This window comes from Balaenoptera ricei, chromosome 18 (assembly GCF_028023285.1).
Source record: "Balaenoptera ricei isolate mBalRic1 chromosome 18, mBalRic1.hap2, whole genome shotgun sequence".
NCBI classification, from domain to species: Eukaryota; Metazoa; Chordata; class Mammalia; order Artiodactyla; family Balaenopteridae; genus Balaenoptera; species Balaenoptera ricei.
In genome coordinates this window covers 34,585,064-34,610,982 of record NC_082656.1, presented here as the reverse complement: position 1 = coordinate 34,610,982, position 25,919 = coordinate 34,585,064, and the positions used below count along the sequence as shown (strand labels likewise).

The 25,919-nt window shown below is 35.4% G+C and overlaps 1 protein-coding gene across 1 annotated transcript; it reads right to left on the bottom strand.

Moving 5' to 3' along the window:
• Nucleotides 1-660: 660 nt before the first annotated feature.
• On the bottom strand, nucleotides 661-1,137 carry LOC132352273 (ferritin heavy chain-like). Its single transcript, XM_059902638.1, has one exon. The coding sequence runs from the start codon at nucleotides 1,114-1,116 to the stop codon at nucleotides 661-663; it is 456 nt and encodes a 151-aa protein (XP_059758621.1). The 5' UTR covers nucleotides 1,117-1,137.
• Between the last annotated feature and the right edge of the window lie 24,782 nt (nucleotides 1,138-25,919).

Genomic DNA, 25,919 nt, shown 5'->3' with positions numbered 1-25,919 from the left:
GTCTAGGGTACGTTGGCCTAAGTAAAGCCAAAAGAATATGAGCAACAGCAGCTCTCATATATCTCTCATTTTGCTGAAGCTCTCACCTTTTCCACACCTTAAGTAATAACTGTTCTTATTCTCTTGTCCTACTTGACCACACTTAGTTATGTTAATAATCATTATTTATAAATTTCAAAAGATGTTTATAATGAAATTTTAAAGTTCTTAATATTTTCTTCTGCGGTTGTTTACCATACAAAAAGATAAACTGGTACCATGTGCAACTTGAATTAAATTAAGCGAAATAAGTTTTACTTAAAACCGTGATTTATAGCAGAGAGACTTTACTTGTGATAACCATAATCAGAGTGATAACCATAATCAGATGCTAGGAAAAATATAGTGGATTTTTTTTTGGGGGGGGGGGGGATACCAAATTACTTTATTTGAAGGAATTATACTAAGGAAAGGACTTGTAGATGTTTTGGTACAACTTACAGAAAAGGTAAAGGTAACCCAAACATGCATGCACTGCCTTGGTGACCAGGGAAGTCACTCCTGTGGCTACGGGAAGCCAGCCTAAGGCTTAGCTTTCATTATCACTATTTCCCATGGTGTGCTTGTCAAAGAGATAATGTGCCATGCCAGATTCGGGGGCCCCCATCATGCGCAAGTTGGTTACGTGGTCAATTTTTTAATGGATTTCGCCTGCTCATTCAGGTAATGAGTCTCAATGAAGTCACACAAATGGGGGTCATTTTTCTCAGTGGCCAATTTGTGCAGTTCCAGTAGTGACGGATTCACACTTTTTTCCAAGTGTAGTGCACATTCCATTGCATTCAGCCCATTCTCCCAGTCATCACGGTCTGGTTTCTTGATATCCTGAAGAAAGATTCGGCCACCCCGTTGGTTCTGCAGCTTCATCAGTTTCCCAGCATGTTCTCTCGCCTCATGAGATTGGTGAAGAAAGTATTTGGCAAAGTTCTTCAATGCCACATCATCGCGGTCAAAATAGTACGACATGGACAGATAGACGTAGGAGGTGTAGAGCTCCAGGTTGATCTGGCGATTGATGGCGGCCTCCGAGTCCTGGTGGTAGTTCTGGCGCACCTGCGAGGGGGACACGGTCGTCATGGCGGGCGGCTGAGGTGAGGCGGTGGCGGTGGCTGCGCGGCGCTGTAATGGCGGCGGGGACCTTGGGGGCGGTTGGAGGGCGCTGTGAGGTGGTGGCGAGGGCTGGCTCTGAGCGGCCGGCTGGAGCGGGGGATGAGCGCCGGGTTCCGTCCAAGCACTGTTGAAGCAGGAAACCGCGGCGACTCTCCGCGAGGACTGTCGTGGATTATTTTTTATTACAATGAAAAACGTATTAAATATCTGCTACTTATGATTCTACAGAGCTCTATGAAAATGATGAAAGAAATCACATATGCAACCCATAGCTTCAAACAGTTTACTTTGTGGTGACAACATGAATATGAAATGTCAATGAAGAATATAAGAGAACACAATTAACTGCTAAATTATCTGATACAGACAATATAAATATTGATTGAAAAGGTTTAAATCAATTCAATGTAACTGTAGTCCAGATGAGATTTGAGGCAAGCTTTGGAAGATGGATAGGATTAGAATAGACAAATGGAAAGAAAAGGACATTGTACATGAGAATAATGAAAGATCAAAAGTGGTGGGTCAGGTAGGAACAGGGCTGACTTAAAATACTGTGAGATGAAGAGTTCAGGTTAATTTGGAGGAAAGTGAAGTGAAATTACGGAAGACTTTCAAAACCATGCAAGGAAATATTGACTTAAAAAACTAATAATGAAAGATGACAGAATTGTTTAATGGCCTGATAGTAATAATGATGAAGTTGATGAAGTTTCTAATAATAATATAGAACATTTGTACTACCTGCCAAGCACAGTGCTATTGTTTCACATAACCTCATTTAATCCTCATGACATCTTCTGAGATCAGTAAAATTGTCTTGTCAATTTTACAAATGATGAAATATAAATCGTTTTAGGTTATATAGACTCTAAGAGTTGGGATAGAGATTTCACACCAGATGTGTACTAGCACATGTAAATAACAACTAAAGTTCTTATCAAAACTACAGAAAAACTTACATAGAAGGTAATTTAGCAGAATGCACAAGAGAAATAAAACTAAACCTAAAATAATTTTATTTGGGTAAAATAAGACATTTTAAGAATCACACATGAAAAAATCATGGCTCATAATTTGTATGAATTTCATTGTAAATCAGTGTTTCTTGAAATGGAGTCCATTAGTTATTTTAACCTTCATGAACTTGGTTGCTCATTAGATAACCATAATAAAAATAACACAGCATAGATTATTGGGTTTATTTAAGCCAAATAAATCAGAGTATTTTGGCAGTCACAAGAAGAACTATAACATATACTAATAGTACCCACAGTAGCAAGCAGAATAAATACTTTCCCTTGTACACCTATACAGTGAGACTGAAAAAAAAAGATTTGAGTGAACATTATGGAGAACCAGATAACGGGTTTCTACATGCAGTTGATATGACTGCTACAACCCTGCCCATGAAAACCTGAAGCCTTAGAAAAGCTTGGTGCTTGGAAAATCTACCTGGACAACTGAAACCATTCTCCCTCTTCCTGGGGAAATTCTCATGTTTTGCAGAGGAAAAGTTTACCTTTGTAGATTTACTCATCTATGATGTCTTAGATCAGAACCTTATGTTTGAGCGCAGGTGACTGGATGAATTTCCAAATCTGAAGGCTTTCATGTGTTTTTGTGAAACTTTGGAGAAAATAGTTGTCTATATGCAGTCTGACTGCTTTTTCAAGATGACCATCATCAAGAAGATGGCTCAATGGGGCAACAAGAGTATATGCTGAGCAGAGGGCAGATGTGATTGCTTGTTTTGTTCCGTCCTGTCTTCTGGGGGGATGAACTCTAACTTCTCTTTTCTTTTGAATAAATAGCACTTAGGCTAAAAAAACAAACAAAAACGATTATATACTATATATAATTTTATAACTATATATATAATTTTGTAAGTTAATTTACACACAAACATAATATACATATATAACTGATCTAATTATAAGTCTACAACATCCTATTTCTCTGACTGCCTCCCAGAAGTATACATGATCCTCAGGTAGGTATAAATATTTCCTGCTATACTTTCACATTTTTAGAAGATAAAAATGTAATTTAAAATATATGTAATTGCTTTGGAAATTCAAGCTATTACACTAAATATATAATTTTGTAACAACTTTTAGTCTTAACATTATACGTTTGAGATTTTTCATTTGGACTTATGTAAATATAGTTCATTTTTTTACTGCTTTTCAATATTCAGTTTATGAAAAACTCAAAGCTTATCTATATATTTCTCTACTAAGATAGAATTGGGTTTTTTACCCCTGTATTTTTAACTTCATCTTGTTATAGTCTTATTTTGCACATTTAATAGAGATACTCTAGGTTTTTGCCTATTAATGGAATTAATTGAACTGAAGGAAATATGTATTAACCTCTATTAGGCAATAAAAAATATCATCCAGTGTAGATCTAAAGTGTATGAAAGTTTCTGTTTATACTCTCGTGATAAAAATAACTACCCAAATTGAACATGTTTGCCACTGTAGATATGAAATGGTAGATCAGAGTTATTTGTTGGCCATTCAAATGAGAAAACTGAAAATCATACCATTATTCCATTTCAGCTTCTTATTTCTTAAATTAACTGTTTTCAACAGGGTTGTTTCTCTTTCATTTATTTTGATTTGGGAAAATTTATTATGTATTATGATTTATCAAAAATCTTACAGAAAATATAATGTAAGACTTGTATTTTACTTTTGACAGGTGTGTCAGGACTAATTACATCAAATATATTTGTAATGTAAAGTACAGTGGAAAGAAAAATATTAATTTATTGCATAAAATTGTAAAGGCCAGACATCCACATTGTACCTACATTTTTAAAAAATTGAAGTATAGTTGACATGCAATATTATATTAGTTTCAGGTGTACAACTGGTGACTTAACATTTATATACATTACAAATTGATTACAACAATAAACCTAGTAACCACCTGTCACCATAAAAAGGTATTATAATATCATTGACCATATTCCCTAAGCTCTGCATTACATCCTGTGACATTTATGCTATAACTGGAAATTTGTGCTCTTAATCCCCTTCACCCACTCCTCTGGTGACCACCAGTTTGTTCTCCGTATTTATAAGTCTGTTTCTGTCTTTTTGTTTCATTGTTTTTTTTGTTTTTGAGATTCCACATATAAGTGACACCACACAGTATTTGTGTTTCTATGGCTTATTTCACTTAGTGTAATCCTTTCTAGGTCCATCCATGTTGTAACAAATGGCAAGACATCATTCTTTTTAAGGCAGAGAAATATTCCATGGTGTTTATAAACTACATCTTCTTTATTCATTCATCTATTGATGGACACTTAGGTCCATGGACACTTAGCCATATCTTGGCTATTGTAAATAATGCTGCAGTGAGCAAAAGAATGCATATATCTTTTCAAATTAGTATTTTCATTTTCTTTGGATTAATACCCAGGAGTGGAATTGCTGAATGACATGGTAGTTTTATTTTTAATTTTTTAAGAAACCTCCATACAATTTTCCACAGTGGCTGCAGCAGTTTACATTCCCACTAACAGAGCATGAGGGTTCCCTTTCTTCCACATTATCTGCAACACTTGTTATTTCTTGGCTTTTTGATAATAGTCATTCTGGCAGATGTGAGGTGATATCACATTTTTTTAAAATTCAATATGATCCTTTATTCATAATTCTCACATGTAAATTTGGAAAGAATGCCTAAGTTGTTACTGTTTGTTTTTTCAAAACTAAGTGTTTCTAATTTTTGAGCAAACAATACTAGGTATTTTATTCTTTTTGATGCAATTGAAAATGGAATTGTTTTCGTAATTTATCCTTCTGATAGTTCTTCGTCAGTGTGTATGAATGCAACAGACTTCTGTATATTAATCTTGTATCTGGCAGCTTTATTAAATTTGTTTATTAATCCTAGTAAATTATTTTTGGTGCAGTCTTTAGAATTTTCTATATACAGGCTTAATTCTTTTTATTGCATTTCACCTTATTATACTTTGCTGGTATGACATTTTTAACCAGTTGAAAGTTTGTGTAAGCATAACTTTTGTATGCCCAGGGAAAATAAAAAATTTGTGTGACTCACTTTATTGTGTTAGTTGCTTCATTGCAGTGGTCTGGAACCAAACCTGCAATATCTCCAAGGTTTATCTGGAATCCTTTTTCCATTCCCTCAATCTGTGTGTGTCTTTAGATCTGAAGTGAGTCTCTTATAGGTAGCAATTACGTGGGTCTTGTTTTTGTATCCATTTAGTCACCCTATGTCTTTTGATTGGAGTATTTAATCCATTTACATTTAAACTAATTATTGATAGGTCTTTTTTTATTGTCATTTTTAAATTGTTTTCTGGTTGTTTTTGTAGCCCCTCTATGTGCTTTTCTTATTCTCATTCTCCTCCCTTTTGATTTGATGACTTTCTTTAATATTATGTTTGTATTCCTTTCTCTTTATTTTTTGTGTATCCATTGTAGATTTTTGGTTTGTGGTTACCATGAGATTCATATATGTCAACTGCATATGTAGCAGTCTATGTTAAGCTGATTGGCACTTAAATTGGAACATATTCTAAAAACACTACATTTTTTACCTCCATATTTTATGTTTTCGATGTTATATTTACATCCTTTTATTTTGTGTTTCACTTAGATAATTATTTTAGATATAGACAATTTTATTACTTTTATCTTTAACTTTCATACTAGTTTTATAAGTGCAACCACTTACCTTTACCATATGTTTGTCTTACTAGTGAAATTTTTCTATCATAATTTTTTTTTGTTTCTAGTTATAGCCTTTATTTTTCCATTTAAAGTAGTTCCTTTAACATTTCTTGTTAGACCAGTTTGGTGGTGATGAACTCCTTTAGCTTTTCCTTGTCTGGGAAACTCTTTATCTCTCCTACAATTCTGAATGATCATTACCAGGTAGAGAATTCTTGGTTGGAAGGTTTTTCCTTTTAGCACTTTCTTCTGGCCTACAATGTTTCTGCTGAAAATCAACTGATAGCCTTATGGGGGTCCCCTTTATGTGACTTGTTTTTCTTATTGTTTTTAAGTTTATCTACCTTTAACTTTTGTCCTTTAAATTATGGTATGTTTTGGTGTGGATCTCTCTAGTTTCATCTTGTTTGGTACTCTGTGCTTTTTTTGACCTGAGTATCTCTTTTCTTCTCCAGGTTAGGAAACTTCAGCCATTATTTCTTCAAATAAGTTTTCTGCCACTTTCTCTCCTCTTTTTCTAGGACCTCTATAATGTGAATGTTAGTACACTTGATGTTGTCTCAGAGGTTCCTTAAACTATCCTCAGTTTTTAAATTCTTTTTTCTTTTTGCTGTGCTGATTGGATGATTTTCACTACCCTGTTTTTTAGACTACTCATCTGTTTTGCTCTGCATCCTTTAATCTGATGTTAATTCCCTCTAGTGTATTTTTCATTTCAGTTTTAATGTTCTTTAGTTCTGATTGGTTCTTTTTATATTTCATATATTTTTTTTTGTTGAAATTCTCAGAGTTCTTCCATTTTTTTCTCCCAAGTTCAGTGAGCATCTTTATGACTATTATTTTGAAATTTGTGTCTGGTAAATTGCTTATCTCAGTTTTGCTTATTTTTTTTCTGAGGGTTTGTCTTGCTCTTTTGTTTGAATGGTATTCTTTTGTCTCCACATTTTGCTTAACTCTCTATGTTCATTTCTATGTAATAGGTATATCAGCTGCATCTCCCAGTTGTAAAATAGTAGGTTTATGTAGAAGGTGTCCTTTTGGGCCCAATGGTGCAATCCTCTCTGGTCAACAGAGCCAGATGCTCCAGTGATGTCCCCTGTGTGGGCTGCATATTCCCTCTTGTTGTGGTTGGGCTACAATTGCTGTGGGTGCACTGGTGGGTGTGGTAGGGACCCCAGGGCAGCTAGTCCATTTGTGAGTTCTATAAGCAGACTAGTCAGAGAACTGGTTCCTGACCCAGCCGGCTGAGTGGTCTGGCCAAGACTGCTATGGACACCCTGTTGTGTGGCATTGGCCCCCCAGAGTAGGAGATGCTGTGGAGGGGCACAGGCAATGGTGGGGTCTGCTCACCAGGTGGGGTGGGTTGGAAACTTCTTTGGGGGTCAGGTGCCACAGGCAGGTTGGGCAGGGCAGGTCCTCAAAAGAAGCAGGAACAGAACACGTGTTGTTAGCTAGGTTGATGGAGAATGACAAAGAGACAACTGCCAGTGACAGGCCAGCTAGGTGGAAGAAGAGTAAAAAGAAATGGTGCCCACTAGCACTTCTCTCTCTGGAGAAAGTTCAACCAGATCCCTGCCCTTTCAGAACCTGCCCTAAAATTGGCTAATGACTGTCTTTTTCTTATGATCCAGGCACTTTTCAAACTGCTGCCTCTGAGTTTGGACTTGGAGCAAGTGAGTTTGTGTGTGAGACCTTCAAGAGCAGAGTCTGTTTCCTACATCCTTCCAACTCTCCTGGACATAAAGTCTGTTGATTTTCAAAGCCAGATGATATGGCTCTCATTTTCCTGGTGTAGGTCTCCCAAACTAGGCACCCCAACATGGGGCTCAGACCCCTTGCTCCTCAGGGGATACCTCCTCAGTTGTGATATCCCTTCCACTTGTGGTTTGCTACTCTGGGGATGTGAGTTCTGACTAGACTGCTTCTCTGCTCCTCCTACCTATCTTGATGTGACCTTCTCTTTATACCCTTAGTTGCAGAAAATCTGTCTGCTAATCTTCAGGTTGTTCTCAGAGATACTTGTTTTATATGTTTTGATGTGTCCATAGGAGGAGGTGAGCTTAGAATCTTCCTACTCCACCATCTTTATGCAGACTCCCATGGTAGTTACTTTGGATGGTATTTCAATTTAATTTTGTATTAAGCCTCTAGGCTATGCATTACTACTGACATTTTGCTGATGATGGCACTGAGGTTCAGAGATGCTAAGTAACTTGTCAAGGGCTTTGTATCTATGAAGTAGAGGAGAAATATCTCATACACATTTTATTTGACTCTATAGTCCATATCTTTTATAACAAAACAATAATCACACTTTTAACTCTTTAAAAATTATTTAAATAGATTAGTCAACTTGAACCCCATTTAATTATAGGAATAACTAGGGCATGTTTATTAACTTTAATGCATGGTATTACATATAAGTGGAATCTTTTCTTAAAAGTTGAACTAGTAAAAACAGAGAATAAAAAAATGGTTACCGAGGTCTCAAGGAGGGAAAATAGGGAGAGGTTAGTAAAATGGTATAGACTTTCGTTTATAAGATGAATAAGGTCTGAGGATCTAATGTATAACATGGTGAGTATAGTTGATAACACTGTATTATATAATTGAAATTTACTAAGAAAGTAGAACTTAAGTATTCTTATTATATAAAAAAAGAAAGGTGTAAATATATGAGGTGATAGATGTATCAACTCAATGGGGAGAATCCTTTCACAATGTATATGTATATCAAATCATCATGTTGCACATTTTACATATCTTATGACATTATTTGTCAATTATACCTCAATAAAACTTGAGAAAATTGGAAAACAGGAGTTAGAAATAATTTTTCAAAGTTACTGGCAAAAGTGAAATTAGAATTTACATATTCTAACACTTGTCCAATATTTCTTCCATTGAACTTTCCTAAAGCTTAAAATAGACTAATAGATTGACATAAATTGGCATCAGTGATGCATATACTAAAATATTGCTGACAACATACTTTTCACTAAACCTTGAATGTATAATATATTCTATGTGGGTGAATTATATTATTTAGCCTTGATACTAATATATTTGAACCTATATTATTAATGGTTTTTCTTAATGGGCATTATATGAATTATGTGTGTGTGTGTATATATATATTATATATATATATATATATATATATATGTATTAACATTTACTTTAATTTCAAAGTGGTATAGAAATTTTGGCAAATACTAATTTTTAAATTAAAAGTACTCTTTTAACAAGAGAGCTTTATATTACAAGAGAAAGATTTACAAATCCGGAGACTAATGGTAAAAAATAAAAAGAATCAAATAAAGTAAATGAAAATTATATATGCCAGAAAAAAGAGTGTAAATTACTCAACTAAACCATTCTCATAGTTCAGATAAAATTCTGAGGCTCAAATAAGTTATGTGCTTTCCCGTTTATATAATGAGTTGATGGAGGATTGAGAACTTAGTCTTCTGCATTTTAAGTAAAAGGATCTTTTAACACATATTGGTTTTGCTTTGTTTCCCATTCAGCTTTCCCATACTGAGACTTGTATGTTTCTTAAATACTGTAGTATTATAACTAATACAAACAGTTAGTACATTTTCCCCTGGTTAAGTAAGTTGCATAAAATAATTTTCAGTGGCATGTTACCCACTCACCAGATCAGCCACTCTATGTTCCAAGATGTCTTAGGAACATTGGAAATTCAGGACACGTTAAGCCTTTAAGTAGCACTCATGTAAATAATAGAGTCATGGGAAATGCTGAAATGCTGCATATGGAAATGAGAGCAACCCATTTTCATTCTTGATAAAGAAAAATATTCCAATTATTGGGTGTGAGGTGGGGTTTACCAACTGAGTCAAATCTAACAGACTTGGATTTGAATCCTGACTCATCTAAATTGTTCTGCATCGGGCCATTGCTTGATTTTTATGTTGTTCCCTATGCTTATCTGTAAAACTGGGTTATTAATGCCTCCTTGCAAGGTGGCTGTAAAGAGATTAAATGACAGAACATATCTCATTAGTATAGAAATATAGTAGGTGCAGAACAAAGTAAGAGTGGGTTGTTTTTGTGAGAGTCTTGGAGCAGTTCAGATATTTCTTTCAACCTCTCCCTCAGTTGAAACATCATCTCTCTCTCTCTCTCTCCATTCCCTCTTGGCTCCAATTCCTTGATCATGCAAAGTTGTGATTACATTGTTTCTTATATTTAAGAAAATCACCCTGGCTATGATAGCTATTTAGCCTGTTTCACATGCAGAGCAAAAGAGACTTTCCATGGTATTGATATATGTGCTGCCAGGGGAAGAGGAGTTGGGTTTAGTTGCTTCTCATAACCTCTGGGTTATTCAAACACACCTGGTCCCTCAATATTCTAATAGTCTTTGATTTGCTAAAATCAGCATATTTCAGTGCAATAATTTCAAATACTCAAAGCTATTTTTCCATTTTTTTCATGATACATTTTTTTCAAAATACCTTTCAAAAGGTGAGGACATATTCAGAGTATTCACAGATGACTGTTAGTTACTTTTTCAATTTTCTTGCTGCAGTTTACAAATACAAAAAAAAACAAACCAAAACAACTCTGGATTCTACTTTAAAAGTTGAGAAATGTATTGTTTGGGAGAGGAGTTTCATGTGCATTTTCTAATTTTTCACTTCATATGTTTCTGCCATTCAACATGTCTTGAGATTATATTTATTTTATTTTCATGCTCTTGAAATATGCATGTAATTTAATAAATATAACAGGTATCTCTAATTGTAAATCCTTCAGTCACATTTTTTTTTCATTACATTTTAAAAATAATGCTTAGTTTAAAATGTATTTAATTTCACTAATGTCTTTTACTATTTAAAAGATGCATATGTAGGAGGTGACAGAAAATATAAGTTATAACTTTGGTGAAAATATATCCTTGTCCTTCAATTATTTTCCACATGATATTATGTTTATAAACTAGGACATTGCTGATTAAGAATTTTAATTGGCAAGGCAATTCTCTGAGAATACCATTTTTTCCCCAACCTTTGGTTTGAAAATCACTAAACATTTTTAGTTCACATTCACCACATCGTGAAACTCCATGATTATTTTGAAGGTGTGGGAGAAGCAATTTGAGGAAGTGTTATTCTGACCAAACTTCATCCTCATTTAATTTTGACACGTTTGAAGGCCTGCTTCATCTCTACTCATTTAAAGCTATTGGATTTGATTTGTATTTTCAAGCACGGCTCTGGAGAGTTTTGTTTTCAAACTCTGAAGAATAATCGAACCCACCAGACTTCTTTGAAAATCAACAGTAGACATAATAAAATCCTTCAGTGTCTCTCCACGGCCTTCAAGATAAAATCCCGGCTCCTTAGTTTGGCAAGAAAGCTCTCCCTTTATGACTCAGAAACAACTCAATTTCTCTCCCCCTGGAACAAGTCATTGCCTCAGCCACACACGATGACTTACAGTTCCCAAACACACAAATCTGTCTTCACTCCTACTCACAGTGCATTCTTTTTCCAACCAGTTTTATCCTATCAACTCCTCCTCATCAGTGGGGAAATTAATTAAAATTAATAAAGTCCTTTATGCTTGAATGCTGTAGCAAGATGGAATCCAAAGATTGTCACATAAAAATCAAGCTATGGAAACAAAGAGATCCCCTTCTCAATATTAAAATGGAACTTCATTCCAGAAATCTATGGGATTTCTGGGCACTTTCTCATCTAGAGTTCACACTGACCAGAGATGTTTTTACTTTGAATCTTAAATGGATATCATGTGGTATAGTTGGTACTCAATATGCTTGAGACTGAGTACTTCAGAAAGTTCTATATTAAGAGCACTGGCAAAAACGCTCTAAATAAAAAGTTAAAAAAAAAAAAAAGCTGCAAATGGGAATGTACGAAACTGTGTTAACCAGTTGAGAACTATTATATTATTTGGGTTAACCCACCTGCTCCAATGCTGATATGTAAAGATTCTTTTGTGAGGTTTTGTTGTTGTTGTTCTTTTGTTTTGTTTTGTTTAAGGGGTGCATGGAGGAAGAAGAAAAAACAATTAGACTGTAACAGTTAATGTTTCCAGCTCAGAGAGGGCAAAATTCAGGAAAGGATGGTAGTATTGAATATGGACAAAAATGTACAGATTTACAATATAAAATTTGAACTCTTTATTGATAGATTGATTTGAGGGAAATGAAGTAGGTAGAGGAAATAAAGGTGACTTCCACATTTCTTGCTTGAGCAGTGGAGTGAAGTCAGTGCTATTTTCTGAGACGCAAAAGACTGAGACGGAAATTAGGATTTGGAGAAGAAAAGAGATTACAAAAATTGGAAGTGAGTTTAACCACTGTGAACAATGAGTATATCAATAAGCATAAGGAAAAAATAGTTCATAAAATGAATCACCTTTCTATAGTGCTTTATGAGGGCAATGCAAATATCAAAAATATTGCTATTGTGGAAATTTATCTCAATGGAAATTAAGAATTCATTTTCTTCAAAAGAGTTGCAACACCCCACCCCTTATTATGCCAGCAAATCATTTCAATATTTTTTGGTAAACTGAATTTTAACATAATCCCAGAACTTCCTATATGAATATCCATGTGATGTGGGGAAAAATAGAATTAATTTGGATCTAATAATTATAAAATATAGCTCCAGAAGATACCTATTAGTAAAACCATTATGCCCCTAAGAGTTTTGGAAAATTTCTCGCATAGTGCTTTTAATAATGCTTATATGTCTTTGCAAAGCAACATGTTAGATATTGGTTGTAGTCACTAGTAAAAGTTGTTGAGAAATTGCCAAAAATACAGAGCAGCTCATAAAAGGGAATCTTCAAATCAAAGTGACATGTGACATTTCGAATTAAAATTAACTGAAGTGGAAATTATGTACAAAGATTTTGCATATGACTTTTATCAACAAAATATTATTTTAATAATGAAAACAAGGACACTGTAAAAACAGAATAATCGAAATGGCATAATCTTAATGTCTTTAAACAGTGGTCCCCAACACTTTTGGCACCAGAGACCGGTTTCATGGAAGACAATTTTTCAACCAACAGAGTTGGTGGGGGGATGGTTCAGGGGGTAATGAAAGCAATGGAAAGCAATGTGGAGTGGCAGATAAAGCTTCACTCGCTAGCCCACAGTTCACTTCCTATTGTGTGGTCAGGGTCCTAACAGCCTGCAGACTGGTAGCGGTCCATGGCCTGGGGTTGGGGACACCTGCTTTAATAGATAGATGAAACACTTTACTGAACAGAAATGAGTCTATAAAACGGAGAATAACTATATTCTCTGCTACCTCATAAAGTACATAAATAACAAATTTTTCATTAATGATAAACTTTGAAAGTCATCTGAATATCCTTGAAGTAATTTCTGATAACCTGCCTAGTGAACCCATTTGTTGTTCCCTGAACAGACTCATTGCCTTTTCTTCTGGATTGGGTTTTTTAGCACTACTAGCTATATTTCCAAAATACTAAGAAATCTTATATAAATAACAAGTCAGTGTTATTGTAAGTATATTTATAAAAATGCAATATGTGATGAGGAATTCTAGTGTTTCTCCTTGTCAAAAAGAATCTCTTCTAATAAAACCAACAATGAAGCACAGGTTGTTTGGGCTTTTTTGTTAGTTTTGTTTTTTCAGATCAATCTGACTTAACAGAACCGGATGTGTTACACTTAACATGGACAGGGGAGAGGAACCAAGATGGTGGAGTAGAAGGATGTGCTCTCACTCCCTCTTGCAAGAACACCAGAATCACAACTAGCTGCTGGACAATCATCAACAGGAAGACACTGGAACTCACCAAAAAAGATACCCCACATCCAAAGACAAAGGAGAATCCACAATGAGATGGTAAGAGGGGTACAATCACAGTAAAATCAAATCCCATAACTGCTGGGCGGGTGACTCACAGACTGGAGAACACTTAAACCACAGAAGTCCACCCACTGGAGTGAAGGTTCTGAGCCCCACGTCAGGCTTCCCAACCTGGGGGTCCGGCAACGGGAGGAGGAATTCATAGAGAATCAGACTTTGAAGCCTAGTGGGAATTGATTGCAGGACTTCGACAGGACTGGAGGAAGCAGAGACTCCACTCTTGGAGGGCACACACAAAGTAGTGTGCGCATCAGGACCCAGGGGAAGGAGCAGTGACCCCAGGGGAGATTGAACCAGAACTAGCTGCTAGTGTTGGAGGGTCTCCTGCAGAGGTGGGGGGTGGCTGTGGTTCACCGTGGGGACAAGGACACTGGCAGCAGAAGTTCTGGGAAGTATTCCTTGGCATGATCCTTCACAGAGTCTGTCATTAGCCCCACCAAAGAGCCCAGGTAGGCTCCAGTGTTGGGTTGCCTCAGGCCAAACAACCAACATGGAGGGAAACCAGCCCCACCCATCAACAGTCAAGTGGATTAAAGTTTTACTGAGCTCTGACTGCCACAGCAACAGTCAGCTCTACCCACCACCAGTCCCTCCCATCAAGCATCTTAGATAGCCTCATCCACCAGAGGGCAGAGAGCAGAAGCAAGAAGAACTACAATTGTACAGCCTGTGGAACAAAAACCACATTCACAGAAAGATAGACAAGATGAAAAGGCAGAGGGCTATGTGACAGATGAATGAAAAAGATAAAACCCCAGAAAAACAAATAAATGAAGTGGAGAGAGGCAACCTTCCAGGAAAAGAATTCAGAATAATGATAGTGAAGATGATGCAGGAGCTCAGAAAAACAATGGAGGCAAAGATCTAGAAGATGCAAGAAATGTTTAACAAAGACTTAGAAGAATTAAAGAACAAACAAACAGAGATGAACAATACAAAAACTGAAATGAAAACTACACTAGAAGGAATCAGTAGCAGAATAACTGAGGCAGAAGAACGGATAAGTGACCTGGAAGACAGAACGGTGGAATTCACTACTGTAGAACAGAATAAAGAAAAAAGAAAGAAAAGAAAAGAAGACAGCCTAAGAGACCTCTGGGACAACATTAAATGCAACAACATTCACATTATCTGGGTCCCAGAAGGAGAAGAGAGAGAGAAAGGACCAGAGAAAATATTTCAAGAGATTATAGTCGAAAACTTCCCTAACATGGGAAAAGAAATAGCCACCCAAGTCCAGGAAGCGCAGCGAGTCCCATACATGATAAACCCAAGGACAAACAGGCTGAGACACATAGTAATCAAATTGGCAAAAACTAAAGACAAAGAAAAATTATTGAAAGCGGCAAAGGAAAAATGACAAATAACATACAAGGGAACTCCCATAAGGTGAACAGCTGATTTCTCAGCAGAAACTACCAGCCAGAAGGGAGTGGCATGATATACTTAAAGAGATGAAAGGGAAGAACCTACAACCAAGATTACTCTACCTGGCAAGGATCTCATTCAGATTCGATGGAGAAATCAAAAGCTTTATAGACAAGCAAAAGCTAAGAGAATTCAGCACCACCAAACCAGCTCTACAACAAATGCTAAAGGAACTTCTCTAAGTGAGAAACAAAACAGAAGAAAAGGATCTACAAAAACAAACACAAAACAATTAAGAAAATGGTCATAGGAACATACATATCGATAATTACCTTACACGTGACTGGATTAAATGATCCACCCAAAAGACACAGGCTAGCTGAATGGATACAAAAACAATACCCATATATATACTGTCTACAAGAGACCCACTTCAGAACTAGGGACACATACAGACTGAAAGTGAGGGAATGGAAAAAGATATTCCATGCCAATGGAAATCAAAAGAAAGCTGGAGTAGCTGTACTTATATCAGATAAAATAGACTTTAAGATAAAGAATGTTACAAGAGACAAGGAAGGACACTACATAATGATCAAGGGATCAATCCAAGAAGAAGATATAACAATTATAAATATATATGCACCCAACATAGGAGCACCTCAATACATAAGGCAACTGCTAACAGCTTAAAAGAGGAAATCGACAGTAACACAATAATAGTGGGGGACTTTAACACCTCACTTACACCAATGGATGGATCATCCAAAATGAAAATAAATACGGAAGCAGAAGCTTTAAATGACACAATAGACCAGATAGATTTAATGGATATAGGACATTCCATCCCAAAACAGCAGATTACACTTTCTTCTCAAGTGCGCATGGAACATTCTCCAGGATAGATCACATCTTGGGTAACAAATCAAGCCTCAGTAAATTTAAGAAAATTGAAATCATATCAAGCATTTTTTCTGACCACAACATTATGAGATTAGATATCAATGACAGGGAAAAAAAGTAAAAAACCCAAACACATGTAGGCTAAACAATACATTACTAAATAACCGAGACATCACTGAAGAAATCAAAGAGGAAATAAAAAAAAAATACCTAGAGACAAATGATAATGAAAAAACGATGATCCAAAACCTATGGGATGCAGCAAAAGCAGTTCTAAGAGGAAGTTTATAGCTATACAAGCCTACCTCAAGAAGCAAGAAAAATCTTAAGTAAACAATCTAACCTTTAAACCTAAAGGAACTAGAGAAAGAAGAACAAACAAAACCCAAAGTTAGCAGATGAAAGAAATCATAAAGATCATAGCAGAAATAAATGAAATATAAACAAAGAAAACAATAGCAAAGATCAATAAAACTAAAGGCTGGTTCTTTGAGAAGATAAACGAAATTGATAAACCATTAGGCAGACTCAACAAGAAAAAGAGAGAGAGGACTCAATTCAATAAAATTAGGAATGAAAAAGGAGAAGTTACAACAGACACCGCTGTACTACAAAGCATCCTAAGAGACTACTACAAGCAACTCTATGCCTATACAATGGACAATCTGGAAGAAATGGACAAATTCTTAGAAAGGTATAACCTTCTAAGACTGAACCAGGAAGAAACAGAAAATATGAACAGACAAATCACAAGTAATGAAATTGAAACTGTGATTAAAAATATTCCAACAAATAAAAGTCCAGGACCAGATGGCTTCACAGGTGAATTCTATCAAACATTTAGAGAAGCGCTAGAACCCATCCTTCTCAAACTCTTCCAAAAAATTGCAGAGGAAGGAACACTCCCATACTCTTTCTATGCGGCCACCATCACCCTGATACCAAAACCAGACAAAGACACTACAAAAAAAGAAAATTACGGACCAATATCACTGATGAATATAGATGCAAAAATCCTCAACAAAATAGTAGCAAACAGAATCCAACAACACATTAAAAGGATCGTACACCATGATCAAGTGAGATTTATCCAAGGGATGCAAGGATTCCTCAAGTATACACAAATCAATCAATGTGATACACCATATTAACAAATTGAAGAATAAAAACCATATGATCATCTCAATAGATGCAGAAGAAGCTTTTGACAAAATTCAACACGCATTTATGACAAAAATTCTCCAGAAAGTGGGCATAGAGGGAACTTACCTCAACATACTAAAGGCCATATATGACAAACCCACAGCAAACATCATTCTCAATGGTGAAAATTGAAAGCATTTCGTCTAAGATCAGGAACGAAACCAGGATGTCCACTCTCACCACTATTATTCAACATAATTTTGGAAGTCCTAGCCACAGCAATCAGAGAAGATAAAGAAATAAAAGGAATACAAATTGGAAAACAAGAAGTAAAACTCTCACTGTTTGCAGATGACATGGTACTATACATAGAGAATCCTAAAAATGCCACCAGAAAATTACTAGAGCTAATCAATGAATTTGGTAAAATAGCAGGATACAAAATTAATGCACAGAAATCTATTGCATTCCTATATACTAATGATGAAAATTCTGAAAGAGAAATTAAGGAAACACTCCCATTTACCATTGCAACAAAAAGAATAAAATACCTTGGAATAAACCTACCTAGGGAGACAAAAGACTTGTATGCAGAAAATGATAAGACACTGATGAAAGAAATTAAAAATGATACCAACAGATGGAGAGATATACAGTGTTCTTGGATTGGAAGAATCAATATTGTGAAAATGACTATACTACCCAAAGCAATCTACAGATTCAATGCAATCCCTATCAAATTACCAATGGCATTTTTTACAGAAGTAGAACAAATCATCTTAAAATTTGTATGGAGACGCAAAAGACCCCAAATAGCCAAAGCAGTCTTGAGGGGTAAAAACGGAGCTGGAGGAATCAGACCCCCTGACTTCAGACTATACTACAAAGCTACAGTAATCAAGACAATATGGTACTGGCACAAAAATAGAAACATAGATCAAAGGAACAAGATAGAAAGCCCAGAGATAAACCCACACACCTATGGTCAACTAATCTATGACAAAGGAGGCAAAGTTACACAATGGAGAAAAGACAGTTTCTTCAATAAGTGGTGCTGGGAAAACTGGACAGCTACATGTAAAAGAATGAAATTAGAACACTCCCTGACACCATACACAAAAGTAAACTCAAAATGGTATTGAGACCTAACTGTAAGACCGGACACTATCAAACTCTTAGAGGAAAACATAGGAAGAACACTCTTTGACATAAATCACAGCAAGATCTTTTTTGATCCACTACCTAGAGTAATGGAAATAAAAACAAACATAACAAATGGGACTTAATGAAACTTAAAAGCTTTTGCACAGCAAAGGAAACCATAAACAAGATGAAAAGACAACCCTCAGAATGGGATAAAATATTCGCAAATGAATCAACAGACAAAGGATTAATCTCCAAAATATATAAACAGCTCATGCAGCTCAATATTAAAGAAACAAACAACCCAATCCAAAAATGGGCAGAAGACCTAAATAGACATTTCTCTAAAGAAGACATACAGATGGCCAAGAAAAGCACATGAAAGCACATGAAAAGCTGCTCAACATCACTAATTATTAGAGAAATGCAAATCAAAACTACAATGAGGTATCACCTCACACCAGTTAGAATGGACATCATCAGAAAATCTACAAACAACAAATGCTGGAGAGGGTGTGGAGAAAAGGGAGCCCTCTTGTACTGTTGGTGGGGATATAAATTAATACACCCACTATGGAGAACAGTGTGGACATTCCTTAAAAAACGAAAAATAGAATTAACATATGATCCAGCAATCGCACTACTGGGCATATGCCCAGAGAAAACCATAATTCAAAAAGACACATGCACCCCAATGTTCATTGCAGCACTGTTTACAATAGCCAGGTCATGGAAGCAACCTAAGTGCCCATCGACAGATGAATGGATAAAGAAGTTGTGGTACATATATACAATGGAATATTACTCAGCCATAAAAAGGAACGAAATCGAGTCATTTGTTGAGACGTGGATGGATCTAGAGACTGTCATACAGAGTGAAGTAAGTCAGAAAGAGAAAAACAAATATCATATATTAATGCATGTATATTGAACCTAGGAAAATGTTACAGATGATCCAGTTTGCAGGGCAGAATTTGAGACACAGATGTAGAGAACAAACTTATGCACACCAAGGGGGGAAAACCGCGGTGGGGTGGGGATAGTGGTGTGATGAATTGGGCGATTGGGATTGACATGTATACACTGATGTGTATAAAATTGATGACTAATAAGAACCTGCAGTATAAACAAACAAACAAACAAACAAAAGAAAACAACTAATACTAAACTTTCTGTAGGTTATTTGTATGGAAATATGTTAATATAAATGTTTCAGACATTACATGAAATTTCTAAAAATCTTATATATTCTGGTATAATGTTATAAGTCATAATTCTAGTTATTACTTTAAAATGTATATCTCAGAAATAACTAAATTTCCTTGTCAATTGCATTATTATGAACTTTCATCAAATCTTTAATCATGGTCATTTTTAAGTCTTTTGTCATTTACAGACAGTTCTGGGTGTATTCTGATGCTTTCACAAAAATGTTCCTATAAAAGGGTTTCATCTTCAAGGAATTCATGGTAAAGACTCTGAGAATTACAGGTTTCTGGTAACTGACTATACTGCTGAACTGAATGAATAAGCACTTTCAGAACTCTAATGGAAAACTGATGAATTCATAAAAGTGCTAACAAAAGATCAGGATGAAAAAAAAATTAATTACATGGGACTGAGTGAACTGATGAGGATGATTATAATTTTTGTGACTTTCTGTTTGAATAATAATAATAAAAAAAATCCCACAAGGACTCAGAGGCAAAAAATATACAAATCAATTTTCACTGCAAGGCAAAGGAGCTGTTACAGTGGAGGATTACTGGACTGAATGTCAATATTTTGACATAGTATGAGTGTGTTTCGTGTTTGGTAATTGCAATCATTTTTGCGGTCATCCATTTGAAATGCTTGGTGTCAGTTTATTTATCTCTTGTAAAAATAAAATAAAGTGTGTGTGTGTGAGCTGTGGGGAAAAAAAAAAAGGAAACTTTTAAACTCCTGAAAAAAAAAAAAATAATACATTTAATTAGTAAGTAAAAAAAAAAAAATGGACAGGGAATTATCCATTTATTAGAAAGAAAACATCTTTTCTGGGACTAAGTTCACTCATAGAATTCAAATTATTTTTGTAAAACTATAGAAAATTCCTCTTTTTTCTTGATAGAACCACTGTAGATATTGAATATATATTTACTGTAGGAATAAGCAAGTACAAAAATGGATGGAAGGCAGGCCTTCCTGCTTCTGCTCCTCCTCCAACTACATCTATGTCCAACAGATCATCTGCTATCCTGTTAACATGAGTTATGTTATGTCACGCATCTTGCTCAAACCCCCCAATGTAGCTTCCAATCTTACCCTGAGTAAATTCCAGTCATTATGTTGATCTACAAGGTTTAATAAGATTGAATCTTCATTTCTCCTTCAACTTCACCTCCTTCTATATTATCTTTGCTCACTTTGCTCTACCCCTCCAGCCTCCTTACTCATATCCAGCCTACCATACATATCCCAGATGAGAGCCTGTGCACTCTGATTGCTGTACTCTTTACCCAAATGTCACTTAGTTGCCAACTGCAAGGTATTTACTTAAATGTAAACTTCTCAATGAAACATTCCCTGACCACTTTATTAAAAAAGCGTATCCTCTGTCAATCTCTGTCTCCATTCTCTGCTTGATTTTTCTCCATAGTACTTATCCTTATCTAGTACTTCACAAATTTACTTAGTTCTTTTCACTGATTTTCTGTATTTACAGATTACAATGTATACATACTCCAAGAGGGTAGGTGTTTTTGGTCTTCTATAGCCCTCAGAATAGGAACACCTAATAGGCATGCAATAAATATTTTTGTATGAGTGAATGAATCAAGCCAACTGTCCTGATAGTTTTGAATGCTCATGCAATTATTTTTGTAAATGAACACAGGATATATACAGTTACTTTAATTAAAGCAATGAATATTTTACAAAAACATCATTACCCAGGGAGATTCTTTCAGGGCACACCTCATTTTCAGCCAAATAAACAAGCAAAGTGAATCATGACTGGAAGTCAGTGGTCAAATATATCTCACATCTGCTAATGAAGTTTATTAAAGTTTTGTGCATAAACTCTAAAATTATTGAGTCTTTGGTTAAGGAAAACTTTCATTATATTCAAACTAGTAAATATCCATCATAAAGCTGTCCACAACTTCTGCACTTGGCTTTTTCCTGTATAATAAACTCTGTCTCATTTCTAGTCTCATCACAGTAGTTATCTACATTGCATTCCTTTGAAATGATAAAAGGGAAATACATATGAAACTGAGGGTGTTGTTTACTTCAATTGCTATTGACTAAAATCAATGTTTTGATTGCCATTGACTTCTACATGGAATGGCAAAATGTTGGTACTGAAGGACACATAATAATCTGTCAGCAAGGCATGACTAAGAAGAGATAAATAAGAATATCTTGAAATGAGAGGCTCTTCTCTATGTTTGAATATCTCATTTGTGGTGAGACATCTTTACAATTAGTGCTAAGTATGACCCACAGGTGACCAGATGATGAAATGTCTCTACATTCTTTTCAAAGCCTATCAGTGGAATGGATTAACAAAATGATGAGTGACACACAAATTAGTTTGGTTAACTTCCAAGCATATCAAATTAAATAAGCTTTTGCCTAGCTTAATTTATAGAGAATTTCTTGGTCTTTAATAATAAACAAAAGGAGAATCTTTTACTACAAAATATACTTTACAAAATTTCTATAGAAAATGAGGTTTCTCTTATTTCCCAAGCCTTCTAGTTTTCTTGAAATTATTAGCTAAACCAACCTTAAATGTTCATTATATGTCTATTGGACTCAGATTCAGCAAGAATCAACCAATGTGCCAAAGGGGTTTGGGGCTTCAGTTGAGAGAAAATTAGTGGGTCTTTGATTCTTTTCCATTATCCTATCCTAATAAAAAGGTGTTGCTTATTTAATAGCTTGATTGATTTAAGGAATAATTATTAAGTACCATTAGCTAGATATTGTTCCATGTTTCCTGCCATTCAGGAGCTTATTCTCTGGATGTCAAAATGGCCAAAACAGTACAGACAATTGAAAAGTCCATACGGCATTAACAGATTGCAGTGAAAGCTCAGAAGATGCTGTGATTCTCATGGGCCCGAAAGAGCTTTTCTGAGAAGATGATTGTGACAATCAGTTTTGCTAAGGAATAACCAGTCTGACTCAAACTCATGAAGAAAAAACAGTCCTGATAGCCACCTCACCCCTAAAAGCAGAATATTTTTTTTTGTCATTTGGATGATATGGGATGGAAAATAAAACAATATTTCAAGAACATCCAGGGTAAGGAGATGCCAGGGAAAAAACAAATGGCACATGTGGGAGGACATACATAGTTATATATGTGTGTGTGTGAATCTGTGAGCTTTTTGTGTGTCAGTATGCCCCAGTATGTGAATGTACAGGTGCAAGGTATCACTGGACTGTGAAAGGGTGACTATTCCACTACTGATAGCATACTGTGGTGGTCATAGTCAGGTCTTCCAGGCATGGTGCCCACTTGGTCTTGTAGACAACCAAGAATGCATGTCTACAGATTGGTCATTGCTGTAGAGTTACAATGTGACAGAGTATCATGCATTAATAAAATACCATGTGCACAGTGATACTGAGTGGCATAGGTGGGGTAATATAAAACTGTAACAAGGCAGTAGACAGTATTGGATATAGGAGATGTGGCTGACTAAATGCAGTTTTCCAGTTTTCTGATAGGTTCAGAATGACATAGCTCTGAGTAAGGTTTCATTCACAACTTACCCCAACCAGAGCAGCATTGACACCAACACAAGCACTTCTATGAGTTGATAAGTAAGACTTGAGAAGCCGTCCTCACTAAACATTTCTGAGGCTGATGTTTTGCCAAAAATATCATTTGATCGCATCTCACTAACTCTGTTTTTTGGGGGTGTATCTGCAAACTGGCCTTATATATACTTTTCTTTCTTTCTTTTTTTTTATTGTTTTTTTAAAATTTTTATTTTATTTTTTTATACAGCAAGTTCTTATTAGTTATCTATTTTATACATATTAGTGTATATATGTCAATCCCAATCTCCCAATTCATCCCACCACCACCATGCCTCCCCACCCCACATTCCCCCCTTGGTGTGCATACGTTTGTTCTCTACATCTGTGTCTCTATTTCTGCCGTGCAAATCTGTTCATCTGTACCATTTTTCTAGATTCCACATATATGCATTAATATACAATATTTGATTTTCTCTTTACTTACTTCACTCTGTATGACAGTCTCTAGGTACAAGTACATCTCTGCAGATAACCCAATTTCATTCCTTTTTATGGCTGAGTAATATTCCATTGTATGTATGTACCACATCTTCTTTATCCATTCCTCTGTCAATGGGCATTCAGGTTACTTCCATGACCTGGCTATTGTAAACAGTGCTGCAATGAATATTGGGGTGTATGTGTCTTTTTGAATTATGGATTTCTCTGGGTATATGCACAGTAGTGGGATTGCTGGGTCACATGGTAATTCTATTTTTAGTTTTTTAAGGAACCTCCATAAAAAAAAATCATAAATTCTTGTAGACATTGTTGTTTGTAGATTTTCTGTTGATGCCCATTCTAACAGGTGTGAGGTGATAACTCATTGTAGTTTTGATTGGCATTTCTCTAATAATTAGTTATGTTGACCATCTTTTCATGTGCCTCTTGGCCATCTGTGTGTCTTCTTTGGGGAAATGTCTATTTAGCACTCCTGCCCATTTTCTGATTGGGTTGTTTGCTGTTTTTAATATTGAGCTGCATGAGCTGTTTATATATTTTGGAGATTAATCCTTTGTCCGTTGATTCATTTGCAAATATTTTCTCCCATTCTGAGACTTGTCTTTTCATCTTGTTTATACTTTCCTTTGCTGTGCAAAAGATTTTAAGTTTCATTAGGTTCCATTTTTTTTATTTTTCTTTTTATTTCCATTACTCTAGGAGGTGGGTCAAAACATATCTTGCTGTGATTTATGTCAGAGTGTTCTTCCTATGTTTTCCTCTAAAAATTTTACAGTGTACGTTCTTTAATTTAGGTCTTTTTTCCATTTTGAGTTTATTTTTGTGTATGGTCTTAGGGAGTGTTCTAATTTCATTCTTTTACATGTAGCTGTACAGTTTTCCCAGCATCACACATTGAACAGACTATTTTTTCTCCATTGTATATCCTTACCTCCTTTGTCATAGATTAGTTGACCCTAGGTGCGTGGGTTTATCTTGAGGCTTTCTATTCTGTTCCATTGATCTATATTTCACTCTTTGTGCCAGTACCATATTGTCTTGATTACTGTAGCTTTGTAGTATAGTCTGAATTCGGGGATTCTGATTCTTCCAGTGCCGTTTTTTTTCCCTAAATATTGCTTTGGCTATTCGGGGTCTTTTGTGTCTCCATACAAATTTTAAGACTTTTTGTTCTAGTTCTGTACAAAATGCCATTGGTAATTTGATAGGGATTGCATTGAATCTGTAGATTCCTTTGGGTAGTTTAGATATTTTCACAATATTGATACTTCCAATCCAAGAACATGACATATCTCTCCATCTCCATCTGTTTGTGTCATCTTTGATTTCTTTCATCAGTGTCTTATAGTTTTCTGCATACAGGTCTTTTGTCTCCCTAGGTAGGTTTATTCCTAGGTATTTTATTCTTTTTGTTGCAATGGTAAATGGGAGTGTTTCCATAATTTCTCTTTCAGATTTTTCATCATTAGTGTATAGGAATGCAAGAGATTTCTGTGCATTAATTTTGTATCCTGCAACTTTACCATATTCATTAATTAGCTCTAGCAGTTTTCTGGTGGCAGTTTTAGGATTCTCTATGTATAGTATCATGTCATCCGCAAAGAGTGACAGTTTTACTTCTTCTTTTCCAATTTGTATTCCTTTTATTTCTTTTTCTTCTCTGATTGCCATGGTTAGGACTTCCAATCATATGTTGAATAATAGTGATGAGAGTGGACATCCTTGTCTTGTTCCTGATCTTAGAGGAAATGCTTTCAGTTTTCCACCAAAGAGAATGATGTTTGCTGTGGGTTTGCTGTATATGACCTTTATTATATTGAGGTAGGTTCCCTCTATGCCCACTTCTGGAGAATTTTTATGATAAATGGGTTTTGAATTTTGTCAAAAACCTTTTCTGCATCTATTGAGATCATCATACGGTTTTTATTCTTCAGTTTGTTAATATGGTGTATCACATTGATTGATTTGCATATATTGAAGAATCCTTGCATCCCTGAGATAAATCCCACTTGATCATGGTGTATGACCTTTTTAATGTGTTGTTGGATTTTGTTTGCTAGCATTTTGTTGAGTATTTATGCATGTATATTCATCAGTGATATTGGTCTCTAGTTTTCTTTTTTATGTAATATCTTTTCATGGTTTTGGTATCTGGGTGATGGTGGCCTCATAGAATGAGTTAAGGAGTGTTCCTTCCTCTGTAATTTTTAGGAACAGTTTGAGAAGGATGGGTGTTAGCTCTTCTCTAAATGTTTGATAGAATTCACCTGTGAAGCCATCTGGTCTTGAACTTTTGTTTGTTGGAAGATTTTTAATCACAGTTTCA